Source organism: Bombina bombina, chromosome 2, assembly GCF_027579735.1.
Source record: "Bombina bombina isolate aBomBom1 chromosome 2, aBomBom1.pri, whole genome shotgun sequence".
Lineage (NCBI taxonomy): Eukaryota > Metazoa > Chordata > Amphibia > Anura > Bombinatoridae > Bombina > Bombina bombina.
Window position 1 is genome coordinate 759,027,268 of NC_069500.1, and position 15,205 is coordinate 759,042,472.

Below are 15,205 nucleotides of genomic sequence, written 5' to 3' on the forward strand. Positions count from 1 at the left end.
ATCCTTATGATAGGTCACCTATATGGCCAACAACTATCATTGCTGAACATCTACGCCCCAAACCAGGAGCACACCTTTTTTTTTAGAAAGATCTCAAACTTGATCTTAGACAAGGTCAAGGGGACCTTATTCCTGGGAGGGGACTTCAACCTGGCCTTTGATCCAGGGCTGGACTCCTCTAGAGGAATCTCATCTGCCCCGAGGTCCAAATTGAAAACAATAAAGCAATTCTTCCACAATCTACACCTACATGACACATGGAGGACCTTACACCCACAAACCACTACTCTTACTATTCACCCCCTCATAATTGCTACACTAGGATAGATTATATCTTCACTGATGCTGACGGCTTATCACTAACTACCCACTGTGAGATTGGTCAAATAACCTGGACTGACCATGCACCAGTAACTTGTTCAGTTCAATGGCCTGACCTCCCAATAACATCCAAAATTTGGAGACTCAACGACACCCTCTTAGAAGATCCCATTGCGCTGGCAGACTTGAAAAAGGAGGTTGTGGAATATTTCTCGCTTAATGGCAACTCTACAACTTCGCTTCAATGCGAATGGGAAGCCCATAAATCCGTCATGAGGGGTATATTCATCAAGCGTAAAACTAGGCTACTCAGGCAAGCTAGAGAGAAACACACAAACCTTCTACATAAAGTAGGAACTCTAGAAGCAGCTCATAAGCGCAACACTGACAGTGACACCCTCAGAGACGAATTGTTTAAAGCTAGAGCTGAGTTAAAAGCACATCTGATAACAATACACCAGCGTAATGCACTCCATCTGAGGCAACACTATTATGAGGGAGGGGACAAACCAGGCAGGGTCTTGGCTAGATGTCTGAGGAGAAAACAGTTATCCTCTCATATTCACAGCCTCCAATCCTCGGAGGGTCAGTTAATAAAAAGCAATAAAACCATAGCGGCCACATTTAGACATTACTACAGTGAACTTTATAACATTCAACAATCTAAGGCTCAGCCACAGGGAGAAACTCCCCTCTCGGATCATATTGCCCACCTTGACAGCTACTTTCAGGGATTAGACTTGCCCACTTTAAACGAAGAAGGGAAAACACACTTAGAATCACCCATCACAATTGAAGAAATATTACAGGCAATCAAAGATTCCCCATCAGGGAAAAGCCCAGGCCCGGATGGTTACACAATGAGCTATTACAAGAAACTATCGGAAGTTTTATCCCCGCACCTATTAAAACTATTTAATGATTTAAGAAATAACCCATATCCCAGGCCCATATCACAGTCCTCCCCAAGACAGGCAAATCTGCAACTCGTCCTGAAAACTTCCGTCCCATCTCTCTCATCAACACTGACATGAAAATCCTAGCTAAAATTTTATCTACCAGATTAAACAAATATCTCCCCAATTTGATATCCTGTGATCAATCCGGATTTATTCCGGGTCGAGAAGCCAGAGACAATGTTATCAAGACCGTCCATCTCATTAATTTTGCTAAGGCTTCGGGCACACCTATGGTCCTCTTCTCGTCTGACGCGGAGAAGGCCTTCGATAGGGTTCGCTGGTCTTTTCTGCGTCGGGCTATGACTGAGATGGGAATTCCGGAATCTTTCCTACATCTGACCTTTGCTTTATACTCTAATCCCAACGCAAAGATAAGGGTGAATAACACCCTATCAGAACCTTTTCTCATAAACAACGGAACTAGGCAGGGATGTCCACTATCCCCCTTGCTTTTCGCCATCTCTATAGAAATTTTAGCCCAAAAGGTTAGGAACAATACCAAGATCAGGGGCCTTAGAATAGGCCACTCAGAACATAAGCAAGCGCTGTACGCGGATGACATCTTGTTCTCCCTGACAGAAGCGGAAAGCTCCATGCCAGAGTTATTGGCAGAGTTGGAGGCCTACGGGAATGTTTCTAATTTCAAACTTAACATAGCAAAATCAGAAATCCTGAATATCAATACTCCCCACAAAATCATACAGGATATTAAAGACAACTATGGAGTCCCTTGGGCCCCACGTACACTAAGGTATCTGGGTGTCCAACTGACACCTAACACCCAAGATCTCTTCAAATTTAACTACTGCCCCCTGAAAATTGATATAACACGAGACTTATCCTCCTGGAGAAACAAACCCCTGTCCTGGCTAGGCAGGATAGGAGTGATAAAAATGAATATTCTCCCTCGGATTTTATACCTAATGCAAGTATTGCCCATACAGCTCCCAGACAACTACCTCTCTCAATTACAAAAGATAATAGACCAATTCATATGGGCTGGCACCCACCCCAGAGTTCCAAAGAAAACACAATACCTTCCTAGAGATAGCGGGGGGTTGGGGATCCTGAATCTCTCAGCTTATAAACAAGCAATAGCTCTCCGCCACATAGTAGAATGGGACCATAACACCGAAAACAAGACATGGCTCCAGTTAGATAGAAATATACTTAAGGTAAATAATGTAGCGACATTAGCCTGGACCCCGGCACAACAGAGACCTAAACACATTCAACAATACCTCATTACAGCACATATTCTATCGGAATGGGACAGAATTATGTCTACCACGACACACATCTCCTCAAAAATAGGCCCGCTCTACCCGCTGCTAGAAAACATTGATCTTCCTTACCATAAGCTGAAAAGTAAAATATTGACCCCATATCCTCTTAGGACCGGTTCTATCAGTTTCATTTCTGAGGAGGGTGGGTTGAAAACACAACAGACTTTGGCGGAGACACATGGGGGAATCTTCTCCTCATGGCTCCGATATAACCAACTGATTAACTATATATCGCACCACAAACACAGATCAGACTTTGGGAGAACCCTTACACACTTTGAGAAACTTTGCACACATCCTAGTTATCCTACCCATTTGATTTCCAAATTATATAAACTTATCGCTGCCCCCTCCACAGCCTCTCTCCCATCATATACAACTTCATGGCACCGGGAACTGAACCAAGAAATAGATCCTGAAAAGTGGCTGAGAGCATTTAGGCTCATTAAGTGCTCCTCGGTTTCAGCAAAAGTACAAGAAATTCACCTTAAGCTAACTAGCAGATGGTACTTGACACCATTAAGACTGAGTAAGATGTTCCCCGGCACAACCAACACTTGTTGGAGAGGGTGTGGGGAAGTGGGTTCTCTCCTTCATATCTGGTGGAGTTGTCCCCGCTTGACTTGTTATTGGAAGACGGTGTTCCAGGCTATGTCGGACGTGCTGGGAACAACGGTTCCGCAAGTGCCTGAGACATTAATATTCTGCTCTGTGCCCCAACTAACAGCAAGGGGCAAAAGAGCTTTGTTTCTACTTATGTTGACAGCGGCCAAAAAGATCATTCCAAAATACTGGAAAACACAAACAATCCCCTCAGAGCAGGAATGGCGGAGCCAGGTGGAGGATCTGCTATTATTAGAGAGATACCATTACCTGAAAGTCCACAAATTAGATATCCATGATCTTTTAGTTGCATACTGGAACAAAACCATATAGTATTGTTGTCCATTTAGCTAGGGACCGGGGTCCTATCCTATGTGGAGCGACCCTGCTCCAGGGCTCGCCATACCTCCTTCCCCTTCGCCATTAGTGTCGTTTTTTTTTTTTTTCCCCCCCCTTTTCTCCCTTCCCCTCTCTCCTTCATCCCTTCTATTCTAACGCTTTCTCTCTTTCACTCTCCGGAACCTTCCGGTCACCACCCTTATCTGCACATACAATGTTATACATTCTTGAATGGAAAAAAGGAAAATGAGGTTTCACCTTTTAGATAGAATCCGAAAGAGACCAATCACTCACGGTGAATTTCCCAAACGACAAGAACTATATTAGGCTGAAGATTAAGTTTCATTATCGTATAGCTAGATTGTATTAACTCTCAGTTCGCAACATCTTTAAAACTATGTACTAATTATTGTCAATGGAACTATTGTGTCAATATCGTGTAATGGTGTTTGTCTCAACTTTTATTTGACTTGTTTGGTGAACCTCAATAAAAAATTTAATAAAAAAAAAAAAAAAAAAACATAGTATGACCTTGAACTTGGCTGAACCGATACACGTTGGAATTTGTCAATGTTACTCACAAATCTCTGTCTCTTATAATTACGCTATTTCTGTTACAGTACATGCCATACATGGTTCTTGAAATATTTAAGGAATATCCAGGGTTCCCAGGTCTCTTTCTTGCTTCTGCATACAGTGGGACACTAAGGTGAGATGCAAATCATTATAGTGTACAAATAAAAGGTTATATAGTCTATCCTTATTAGAGAGTCGGTGCTTGCAGATAATTCTGTCCGTTGTTTCCAGTAATGTTTTTGAAATACATTAAGGGCTAGATTACAAGTGGAGCGTTAAATTGTCGTGCACCAGCGAATGGGCAAATTTGTTTGTGGGGGTGCAATAATTAACCAGCTCTTACAAGTGTCTGGTTATTGGTACCGAAAGTTTGCGGTAGCAATTAGTGCTCAGAAAATTACCAGAGATCCGATCTCTGGTCAGTTTTCTAAAAGTTCCCCAAATGCCCTCAAAATAGAGGGCATTGTAGTTTTTTTAATTACACTTTGCTGCTTTTTGTCGGATCATTTTTTATGTATCATCATAGATGCAGTTTCTCCCCCAGTGAAGTGATATTAAAGCACTTTTGGGAGTTTGCAATACCTAACATACACTGGGGCCTATTTAACAAAGGTCTGTCAGACAGTGCGGATTAGGTCCGACAGACATCGCTGAATGCGGAGAGTAATACGCTCTCTGTATTCAGCATTGCACCAGCAGTTCTTGTGAGCTGCTGGTGCAACGCTGCCCCCTGCAGATTCACCAGCAGGGGGCTGTCAATCAACCCGATCGTACCGCTGCTTCATAACTGGTGTTTCTGGCGAGCCTGCAGGCTCGCCAGAAACACGTGCCCTAAGCTCCATCCGGAGCTTGATAAATGGGCCTCACTATTTACTGATATTTTGTTACAATATTACACTTATTTTTTTATTTTTTTTTAACCACCAATGTTCATGGTCATATCTCCATTTTTTTGGTTCTCAGACTCCATATAATGTGTCATAGCATTACTTGACAGCTCTTTATAAATAATGTTTTTCAGTTTTAGAAAGTCTTGTCCGACATTGTGATACAAAGGTAACAAGATAAACTCATTGTTGAAGTGACACGAAAAACAAAATTAAACACTTGTGATTTAGATAAAACCTACAATTTAAAAAAAAAGCAAAACACCCAATTATGGACCAGATTACAAGTGGAGCTCTATCGTTAGCGTGAGGAGTACAAACGCTATAGCAAGATTCAGTGTTTTTTGTACTTGAATCCATATTACAAGTGGCTCAGTGTTTAAATTACTGCAAATTAGTTTGAGTGAACTCGTGGTAATTTATGCATCCCATATTTTCTATGGGCGGTGTTGAGCAGCAATATGAGATCATATTATAAATTAAAAGTTAATGTGAACGCTCAAGCGAATTAGCATTTTATGGTCAAACTTTTTACAAGACTTGAAAGTTTGTGTAAAGAGTTTGGACGGAAAAAGTTGCACTACACTGTACTATTAACCCCTAAACCACCACACCCTCACATTGCAAAGTACCCCGCTACACTAGTAACACCTAAACCGCCACACACCCACATCGCAAACTACCCCACTACACTATTAACCCCTTCCCTACTGGGATTTTCAGATAAAAACTTGCACAAAATACCACAGAATTTTTAGCATTTTCGCTATCACTCATTTAAACAGAAAAAAACATTGTTTAAATAACTTGCCCCAATAAACCGGAAGTTTGCGGTTCAATTTGGATGCTATTAGATCTTTTTATGGAAGATCCCAACTCAGTACTAATTGATCAAACTTGTTCTAATGAAGAGACCATTCTCCTGGATGGACGTACTGATGATTTAGGTAATCTGCTTCCCAATTGTTCACTACCGGAATGTGAATGGTCGATACAGTGCAGTGGTTTTCCTCTGCCCAAGACAGAATGTGAAATACCTCCCGCATTGCTAAGGGACTTCGAGTCCCTCCCTGATGATCGCTGTATACCACGGCAGTGATGTCTGACTGGAATCAAAATAATTTTTCCTGTTGTTCTAGGATGTTCATAGGTTACCTTGCTTCCTGAGGGGACCATACTCCCTGCTCCCTTTGTGACTCCCAAACAGCACCCCAACCATTCAGACTTTCGGTTATTTGTAGAGCGCCAAAAGATTCCGCAGTGCTATCAACAAAGGCAGAGTACAACAAAACAATTATATTGATCAAATGGGTAGAGGGCCCTGCCAAGAGTCGCACTGTTGTAGTCAGCTCTTAAGAAGGTGATCTGCAAACAGCTGGACTCTTAGGCATACATGCTAAGGGGATACAGGGAATAGCAATGAAGGAGAGGAACTGGTATAAAGAAAGGTTAGCGTAGGTTGTATGCATCCCTGAACAGTAGAGTCTTTAGGGAGCGCTTGAAGCTTTCAAAACTAGGGAAGAGTCTTGTGGAGCGAGGCAGAGAGTTCCACAAGATGGGAGCCAGTCTGGAGAAGTCCTGTAAATGGTAGTGTGATGGGGTAACAAGAGAGGAGCAGAGTAGGAGGTCATGAGCAGAGCGAAGGGGATGGGAGGGAGAGTATCTGGAAACAAGGTCTGAGATATAGGAGGGAGCAGTGCAGTTCAGGGCTTTGTATGTCAGAGTGAGAATTTTGTGTTTAATCCTAGAGGCAAGAGGAAGCCAGTGAAGGGATTGGCAGAGAGGTGCAGCAGATGAAGAGCGACTTGTAAGGAAGATGAGTCTGGCAGAGGCATTCATTATGGAGTGTAAAGGAGCTAGGCAGCAGCTAGGGAGACCAGAGAGGACAGAGTTGCAGTACTCAAGGAGGGAAAGGATGAGAGAGTGGATTAAAATCTTAGTTGTGTCTTGTGTAAGGAAATGTCTAATTTTAGCGATGTTTTTAAGGTGGAAGTGGCAGGCTTTAGCCAAGGACTAAATGTGAGGAGTGAAAGAAAGATCTCAGTCAAATGTGACCCCGAGACATCGGGCATGTGGGGAAGGGGTAATGATGGAGTTGTCAACAGTTATAGAGGGATTGGAGGTGTAGATTTTGGAAGAAGGGGGGAATATAAGGAGCTCAGTTTTGGAGAGATTTAGCTTGAGGTAGTGGGAGGACAGCTAGGAAGAGATGTGAGAAAGAGAGTTAGATGATTTGGGTGTCATCGGCATACAAATGATATTGGAAACCGTGGGACTTTATTGGGGAACCTAATGATGACATGTAGATTGAGAAGAGTAAGGGACCGAGGACAGAGCCTTGCGGTACCCCGACAGAAAGTGGTGACGGGGCAGAGAAATCCCCAGAGAAGGCTACACTAAAGGTACTGTTTGACAGATGCTGTGTCACAGATGCCGAAGGATTGGAGGGTTTGGAGCAAAAGAGGGTGGTCAACAGTATCAAAGGCTGCGGACAGATCAAGGAGGATAAGCAGAGAGAAGTTGCCTTTTGATTTTGCTGTAAGTAGGTCGTTGGTAACATTAACGATTGCTGTCTCTGTGGAGTGATGGGGACGAAATCCATATTGCAGTGGGTCAGGGAGGTAGTTTAATGTAAGGAAATGGGATAGGCAGGCATATACTAGTTTTTTGAGAAGCTTTGAGGCAAGAGGGAGTAGGGAAATAGGGCGATAGTTGGATGGGGAGGTTGGATCAAGGGAATGTTTTTTGAGGATAGGTGAAACCAGTGCATGTTTCAGAGATGAGGGAAATATACCGGTGCTGAGGGAGAGGTTGAAAATGTGTGTGAGTATAGAAGTAAGGGTAGAAGAGAGGGAGGGGAGTAGCTGTGAGGGGATAAGGTCAAGGGGACAGGTAGTGAGGTGAGAGCGCAGTATAAGTGCCGAAACTTCTTCCTCAGTAACAGGGGAGAAAGAGCTAAGTTTATGGCTATGTAAAGGTTAATTTTTAATTTTGGGGTGTTTTTTTAAAGGGGGGGCTTTAGTTTTAAAACAGGCATAACTGTGGGGTTTTTTTCTAGTAATTTTTTTTAATGTTAGGTTTTTTATTTTTATGTAGTGGTAGTTTTTTTTATTTTTATATAAACGTAAGGAATTTTTTATGTAATGGTAGGTTTTTTATTTTTGTAACTTACGGGGTGTTAGGTTAGTGGGTGTTGGGGGGCTAGCTGTTAGGAGGTTAGGGGGTACTTTTCAGTGGGCTATGTGTCAGTTTAGGGGTTAATAGTGTAGGGAGTTAATTATGGTGGGCTTTGCGGCGGTTTAGGGGTTAGCGTAGGGAGTTAATTGCGGTGGGCTATTAGGGAGTAGGGAGTTAATTGCAGTTTATGGTATTAATAGTGTAGTGGGGTAATTTTCAGTGGGGGTTGTGGTGCTTTCGGGCTTATAAGAGTAGGAGGCTTATTACGGTTTTCTGGGTTCCCTGAAACTTCACTAGACGGAGACTTTTTTTTTGTGAGTTGGGTAGTGTGCTCGCAAAATTTTTACTTTAACTCATAATAGGAGCGTACCCCATGGGTGTAAAAAGCCTTAGTCTCATAAAGTTAACGTGTGAGCAGGAGGGCAAATTAGAACTCCACTCGTAATCTAGCCCTAAATTTTGTTGCTAAATTAGCCCTTTTGCTTTGTATCCTTTGGCGACACTTAGCACCTTTCTATGAGAGTGTGCACGTGACTTGAGCAGTATATGTATAACATTGTTACAAACATTGTTGCAACCACTGTTTCCACATAGTCTAATCTAAAAAAAAAAAAACTAAGACTAACCCCAAAGTTGGTACTCACCGTTGATGATGGGCGGCACTCCATCTTCATCCCGGTCTGCGCTCTATCTTCATCTTCTTCCTTCTTCATCCCAGCATCTGCGGTCCATCTTCTATCTTCATCCTGGTGGCAGCGGCAAGGTCAGCGGCGATGGCAGTGGTGACGTTGGTCCTCCTCTTCAGACCTTCAACACGGAGGTACTCTTCATGCGGTCTACAGCCGCACACTGAAGAGTAAATGAGAGGTACCTCTTTTATATAAGGGTACCCTTGCATTCCTATTGGCTGATTTGAATCTTCAAATTCAAATCAGCCAATAGGATGAAAGGAAAAAGTCGACCCATCATCATCTGGTTTTTTTTATTTTATTTGGGCAGCAAAAGAGGTGAATGCCCTTTTAAGGGCCATGCCCATCCAAATGCCATTTTCAGGGCAATGAGTAGTTAAGTTTTTTTTAGGTAGGTATTTTTATTTTGGGGGGTTGAGGAAGTGGGGGTTGTAATATTAGGAGGTTATTGTCTTTTTTTTTTTTTTACCAAAGGAGCTGTTCGCTTTAGGGCAATGCCCTACAAAAGGCCCTTTTAAGCGCTATTGGTAGTTTATTTGAATAGGGTTTTTTTATTTTGGGGTGGAGTTTTGTTTTTTTTAAGGGGTATTAGAATAGGATTTATTTATTTATTTTGGTAATTTCATTTGTTATTTTGTTTTGTAAGGGTAGATTTTTTTTTTTTTTGTAATGGTAGGGGGTTTTTTTTTTCTAAATGTTAGGTTTTTTATTTTTTGTAAATGGTAGTTTTTTTATTTTTTTATGTTTTTTTCTTTACTGTAATGGTAGTTTTTTTTATTTTAAGGTAAGCTTAGCTTTAATTTAATTTTACAGGTAAGTATTTTTTTTAAGGTAGTTAGGATTTTTTTTAGTAAATTTATGGGTATTTGATTTTGGGTTAAGTTAGGGGTTGTTAGGTTATGGGGTTTAGATGTTAGTTTATTACTTTGTGTTGTGGGGGGATGGTGGTTTAGGGGTTAATAGTTTATTAATGTAGTTTGCCTTGTTGGGGGATGGCGGTTTAGGGGTTAATAGTTTATTTATGTAGTTTGTGTTGTGGAGAGATAGCGGTTATGGGGTCAATAGTTTGTTTATGTAGTTTGCGTAGTGGAGGGATGGTTAATAGTATTAAATAGGGTTGGCAGATGTGGGGGATGGTGGTTTAGGGGTTAGTAGTGTAGTTTAATTTTTGCGATGTGGGGGGATAGCAGTTAATAGTATAATTTAGTCTTTGGGATGTGGGAGGATTATGGTTTCGTTGTTAAGAGTGTAGTTCATGGGTGTACGTGTAGTTTGCAATGTATTTTTGTTGTGTTTTATGCAACTTTTTATTTTCGAAACGCAGTTTACCACAGCTCATAGATCTCAGTAAGGATTGAAGTGCAATGTTATATCAGCGAAAGAAAATGGATCGCAAAATCCCGATGGCGCTACCACAAAACCATTTGCGCCGCACTTGTAATCTAGCCCACAATGTTTTATTACTGCACAATGCATCTCACTTGTTTTATTTGTAATGTTTACCGCCCCTAAAAAGCTTTATCTAAATCGTACAAGTTTAAATTTGATTTCGATGTCCCTTTAATTGAGCTGTAACTAAAGCATCCTACATGATTTCATTGGTAACACACAAGAACAACATTAGCAGTGTGAAACTTATTATGACAAACTAACAATCGTTAGCTTTTAATTCATATTTGTAGGTGATGTCAATGTTTATTTTATGTGTTTTTTTCTTCTTATCGCCCTAAGTACAGTGTCCACGAGCATAAATGCAATGGCAGCAGTAACTGTGGAGGATCTAATAAAACCGCAGAGGCCTAACATTCCTGCAAAGAAACTGATGTATATTTCAAAGGGGCTCTGTAAGTGTCTATTTAAAAAAAATCAGTATGTTTTACTTTTTAACAAATAAGGTTTTAAAATGACACATTAAACTTTGAGGAAAAATAGTGCACCTTTTAGAAAACTGTTTGTTTCTTTCCAGTCAATCAAATTGAGTTTTTAGTGGCAGCATTGTTCTCATAGCTGCTCTATTTTAGTGTTCTGATTATACTCCAGTGTTTTTTTAGTGATATGTCCCTATATGTAAGTGAGACTGGCTTTTGATGGTTGGTCTCCATTGAGGTTATAGACCCAGTTGTTATGAAATTGGCACCTATATCACATAAGCAACTTATTGTATAGTAAATTACCCCTACCTGACATTATACAGCTGCCCCTTCACAACAAATACACCAAACATGTACCTCCTCACAACAACAAAAATTGAACCTCATTTTCCCAATGCCCCCGCTACTATTAACCACAAAAGTATAATCCTCCTCTCTCAAATACCCCTAACGATTGACCCCGTCCTCCACTATGCAATTAACCGTAAGCACAACCTACAATCACCAAAACTAAACTTAAAGGGCCATAATACCCAAATGTTTAAACACTTGAAAGTGATGCAGTATTGCTGTAAAAAGCTGACTAGAAAATATCACCTAAACATCTCTATGTAAAAAAGAAAGATATTTTACCTCAAAAGCTCCTCAGTAGCCACATCCCATTGTAAAGGATTTCTAAGCAGCATTTTAGTGTGTCTGTCCTGGGACAGCTGAAAGGATGAGCCTCGTGCACTCTCATATTATTTCACCAATCAGGTAAAGGAAGCTTACTATGAAATCTCATGACAGTTAAGTCAAATCTCATGAGATCACAGTAAGAGTTCATGACCTCAGCACTGCTGATACTGATTGGCTGCTGTTCATTTCTTCATTGTTTTTATTTTTTTACCTGCAGCTGGGAGCAGCCGAGTATAACTTTTTACACAGAACTTACTCTGCTGAGCTGAGGAAATTGTGAGGTAAAATATCTTCCTTTTTTACATAGAGATGCTCAGGTGATATTTTCCTGTCAGCTTTTTACAGTTATACTGCATCAGTTTCAAGTGATTTAGCATATGAGTATTATGTCTCTTTAATGTCTGACCCAATTCACACACTGCAATTATTAAGCATAATCCCCTAATCTAAGCAACCCCACAGCAATCACTCCCTACACTATTTCTCCCCAACTAAAATACCCCTCAAAACCCTACCTCATACCTTACACAAAAACTGCTGTATGGGCAGATGTTGTTTTAGACCTTAAAAATAGTGGGGGTAACACAAGATTTCACAAAGCCATATATACAGGGTTTAGGGAGATTGAGGTTCTTCTTTTTTCTTTTTTTACTAATGTTCTTATTTAAATCCCTCTTTTATCTCAATTCCTGTCCTGGTTAGAGAAAAAAGGATGTGTAAAAAGGGATGACTTACACATTAAAGCATCTTGACATTTTTAACAAATGGATTTGCTATAACTTTGAATGGAGTTGTTAGTGTCCCCTGCATCCTCTTGAACTGACCCTGCATGTGATTTTAAAGGGACAGATTACCCTAATTCTTTCATCATGACATAACTGATATTGCATGTGCTATCCCTACCTATACTGAAAGTTTCTATACTTAAAAGGACAGTGTGTACACTTATATTTCTACACTTTAATGTGTTCCCAGCTGTCCATTTTACGTACTGGAGTGTATTAAATTGTTTTCAAATAGCTTCTTCACCTTTTATTTTGTAATTTGAAAAAACTGATTTTGTCTATTGTTTCCCCATCCATACTGAACATTTCTGAACTTAAAGTGATTGTAAATCCTAGCGTTTGTGAAACGCTAGGATTTACAATTGGATCAAATAAAGAGGACTTTCATTCATGAAATATAAAATACTTCATGCTGAAAGCTCCTTTATTTGTTTGAAGCGATTCTCCATACTGAGCTGCTCAGGCAGCCCACGGCATAACGCTATTTGCTGTGAGGTGACTTTTCCACCTCTTAGCAAATAGCCGTGCATTCCAACTGGCGCCAAGAGGATACTGCGAGAGGATGCTGCGAATATACCTGTAACCCCTCAGGTGGAGGCTAGAGAACGGTTCCTGCGATGCCTGAGGGCAGTTATGGCTGTCAGATTACCCACTAGGGCTCTGGAAAGCACATAACAGAGGTAATCCTCATCCATGTTTTACAAAGAGTTTTAAATCTTGTTGGAGTGAAGTTGCCAAGGGGTACTGGTTCCCAAGTCAGGTCTGAGCCCACAAATCATATAAAAAAATGAATCAACTCTTGATACTGGAGCACCTCTGAAATCTATAACCTCTCTCCTCAGAGGCCAATAACAAACTGGAGAGGGAGAGGAGGTGGGAGGGGCTAAAGCTCTGTGAGGGTTATTGATCTCCTCCTGATAGGCTGGAATATATCCCACATGTTATGAAGCTATGGACTTTCATCAGCTAAGAAGGAAAATACGGAAATCCATTTTCCCTACATGCTCAACCCATTTCAATGGATTGTGGTTAAAAAAAAAAAAAAACATCTATTTCATATACAAAAATAAACCCAAAGAAACTATTTTTTATGCATTTTATAATCTACAGCTGGTGTAACAAGTCATTGGAAAAAAGCTATTTTACAGTACACTGTCCCTTTAATCCTTATTATTATTATTACTACATGTATTTCAATATTTTTAGAACTGAATCCATGAACATGTTTAAGTTTGCAGAGTTTGAATAGTTTGGAACAAAGGGTCTGTGCAGTTTGCAGGGTTTGTGCAGTTCTAGGATTCCTATACAGAAAATAGGACATTTATAAAATTTTCCCAATTTGGGATCAGCCTGCAAATTATGGAATAATTGAAAGGTTTCTCATTATTATTGTATCTATTATAAATATTATTATTACTATTATATGCCTCTAACATTTCCCACTAGCATCTTGTACCTGGAGGTTTGAGGGTATAGTCATTGTTATTTATTGTCCAAGTTTCAGTGATCTGGGGACAGTCAGGAGTGACGGTGTGGGCAGAGTTTGGGGGGTTTTTCATGGTGGTCACTGGTTTCAGTTTATGAAAACAGGGACATTTACGGGAAAGGAAGAGAGGATGGAGAGACAGGAGATGATGGAGAGACAGGAGAGGATGGATAGACAGGAGAGGATGGAGAGACAGGAGAGGATAGAGAGACAGGAGAGGATAGAGAGACAGGAGAGGGTGGAGAGACAGGAGAGGATGGAGAGACAGGAGAGGATGGAGATGATGGAGAGACAGGAGAAGATGGAGAGACAGGAGAGGATGGAGAGACAGGAGAGGATGGAGAGACAGGAGAGGATGAAGAGACAGGAGAGGATGCAGAGACAGGAGAGGATGGAGAGACAGGAGAGGGTGGAATTGATGGAGAGACAGGAGAAGATGGAGAGACAGGAGAGGATGGAGAGACAGGAGATGATGGAGAGACAGGAGAGGATGGAGAGACAGGAGAGGATGGATAGATAGGAGTGGATGGAGAGACAGGAGAGGGTGGAGATGATGGAAAGACAGGAGAGGATGAAGAGACGGAAGAGGATGGAGAGACAGGAGAGGATGGAGAGACAGGAGAGGATGGAGAGACAGGAGAGGATGGATAGACAGGAGTGGATGGAGAGACAGGAGAGGGTGGAGATGATGGAAAGACAGGAGAGGATGAAGAGACAGGAGAGGATGGAGAGACAGGAGAAAATACTGCACATAAAAATAGCTGTTTGAGGCAATTTGCAGCATTTTTAAAAAAAAAACATACATTACTGCTTTTGCTTCTTGGCCTCACTAGGGGGTGTGGTTAAATTTTTTACACAAAAAATGCAACTGGTGTTTAATGTTTCTTTAAAGGGACATGAAACCCAAAAGTTTTCTTTCATGATTCAGATAGATCATACAATTTTAAACAACTTTCCAATTTACTTCTGTTTTCTAATTTGCTTTGTTGCAGAAGCAGCAATACCCTACTGGGAGCTAGCTGAAGGCATTGGGTGAGCCAATAACAAGGCATTTATGTGCAGAGACTAATCAACAGCTCCTGAGCCTACCTAGGTATTCTTTTCAACAAGAGATACCAAGAGAACAAAACAAATTAGGTTATAGAAGTGAATTGGAAGGTTGTTTGAAGTGAAAGTAAATCTTAGCGTTGTACAAACGCTAGGATTTACTATTGAAACAATTAAAGGGCACTTTTATTCATGAAGTATAAGATACTTCATGTAGAAAGCTCTTTTATTTGATTCAATCGGTCGCCGTTCTTAGCTGCTACAGCAGCACACGGATAAAAAACTTTTTGGCTAAGAGGTAACGTTTTCACCTCTTAGCCAATAGCTGTGCGGTAAATCCGGCTCCCATGGGCGCCAAGCAGGAATTACCGCACGGCTATTGGCTAAGAGGTGAAAACGGTAGCAGCTAAAAACGGCGATCGGATTGAATCAAATAAAGGAGCTTTCTATATGAAGTATCTTATACTTCATGAATGAAAGCGCCCTTTATTTGTTTCAATA

The 15,205-nt window shown here is 40.9% G+C and overlaps 1 protein-coding gene across 1 annotated transcript in view; it reads left to right on the plus strand.

The window, feature by feature from the left end:
• Positions 1-15,205, plus strand: part of SLC5A5 (solute carrier family 5 member 5) — a 93,777-nt gene that overhangs the window by 29,896 nt on the left and 48,676 nt on the right. Inside the window, exons 8-9 of the mRNA XM_053700041.1 lie at positions 4,129-4,217; positions 10,569-10,681. Coding sequence (XP_053556016.1) covers positions 4,129-4,217; positions 10,569-10,681 — 202 coding nt within the window. The remainder of the gene's footprint in view (positions 1-4,128; positions 4,218-10,568; positions 10,682-15,205) is intronic.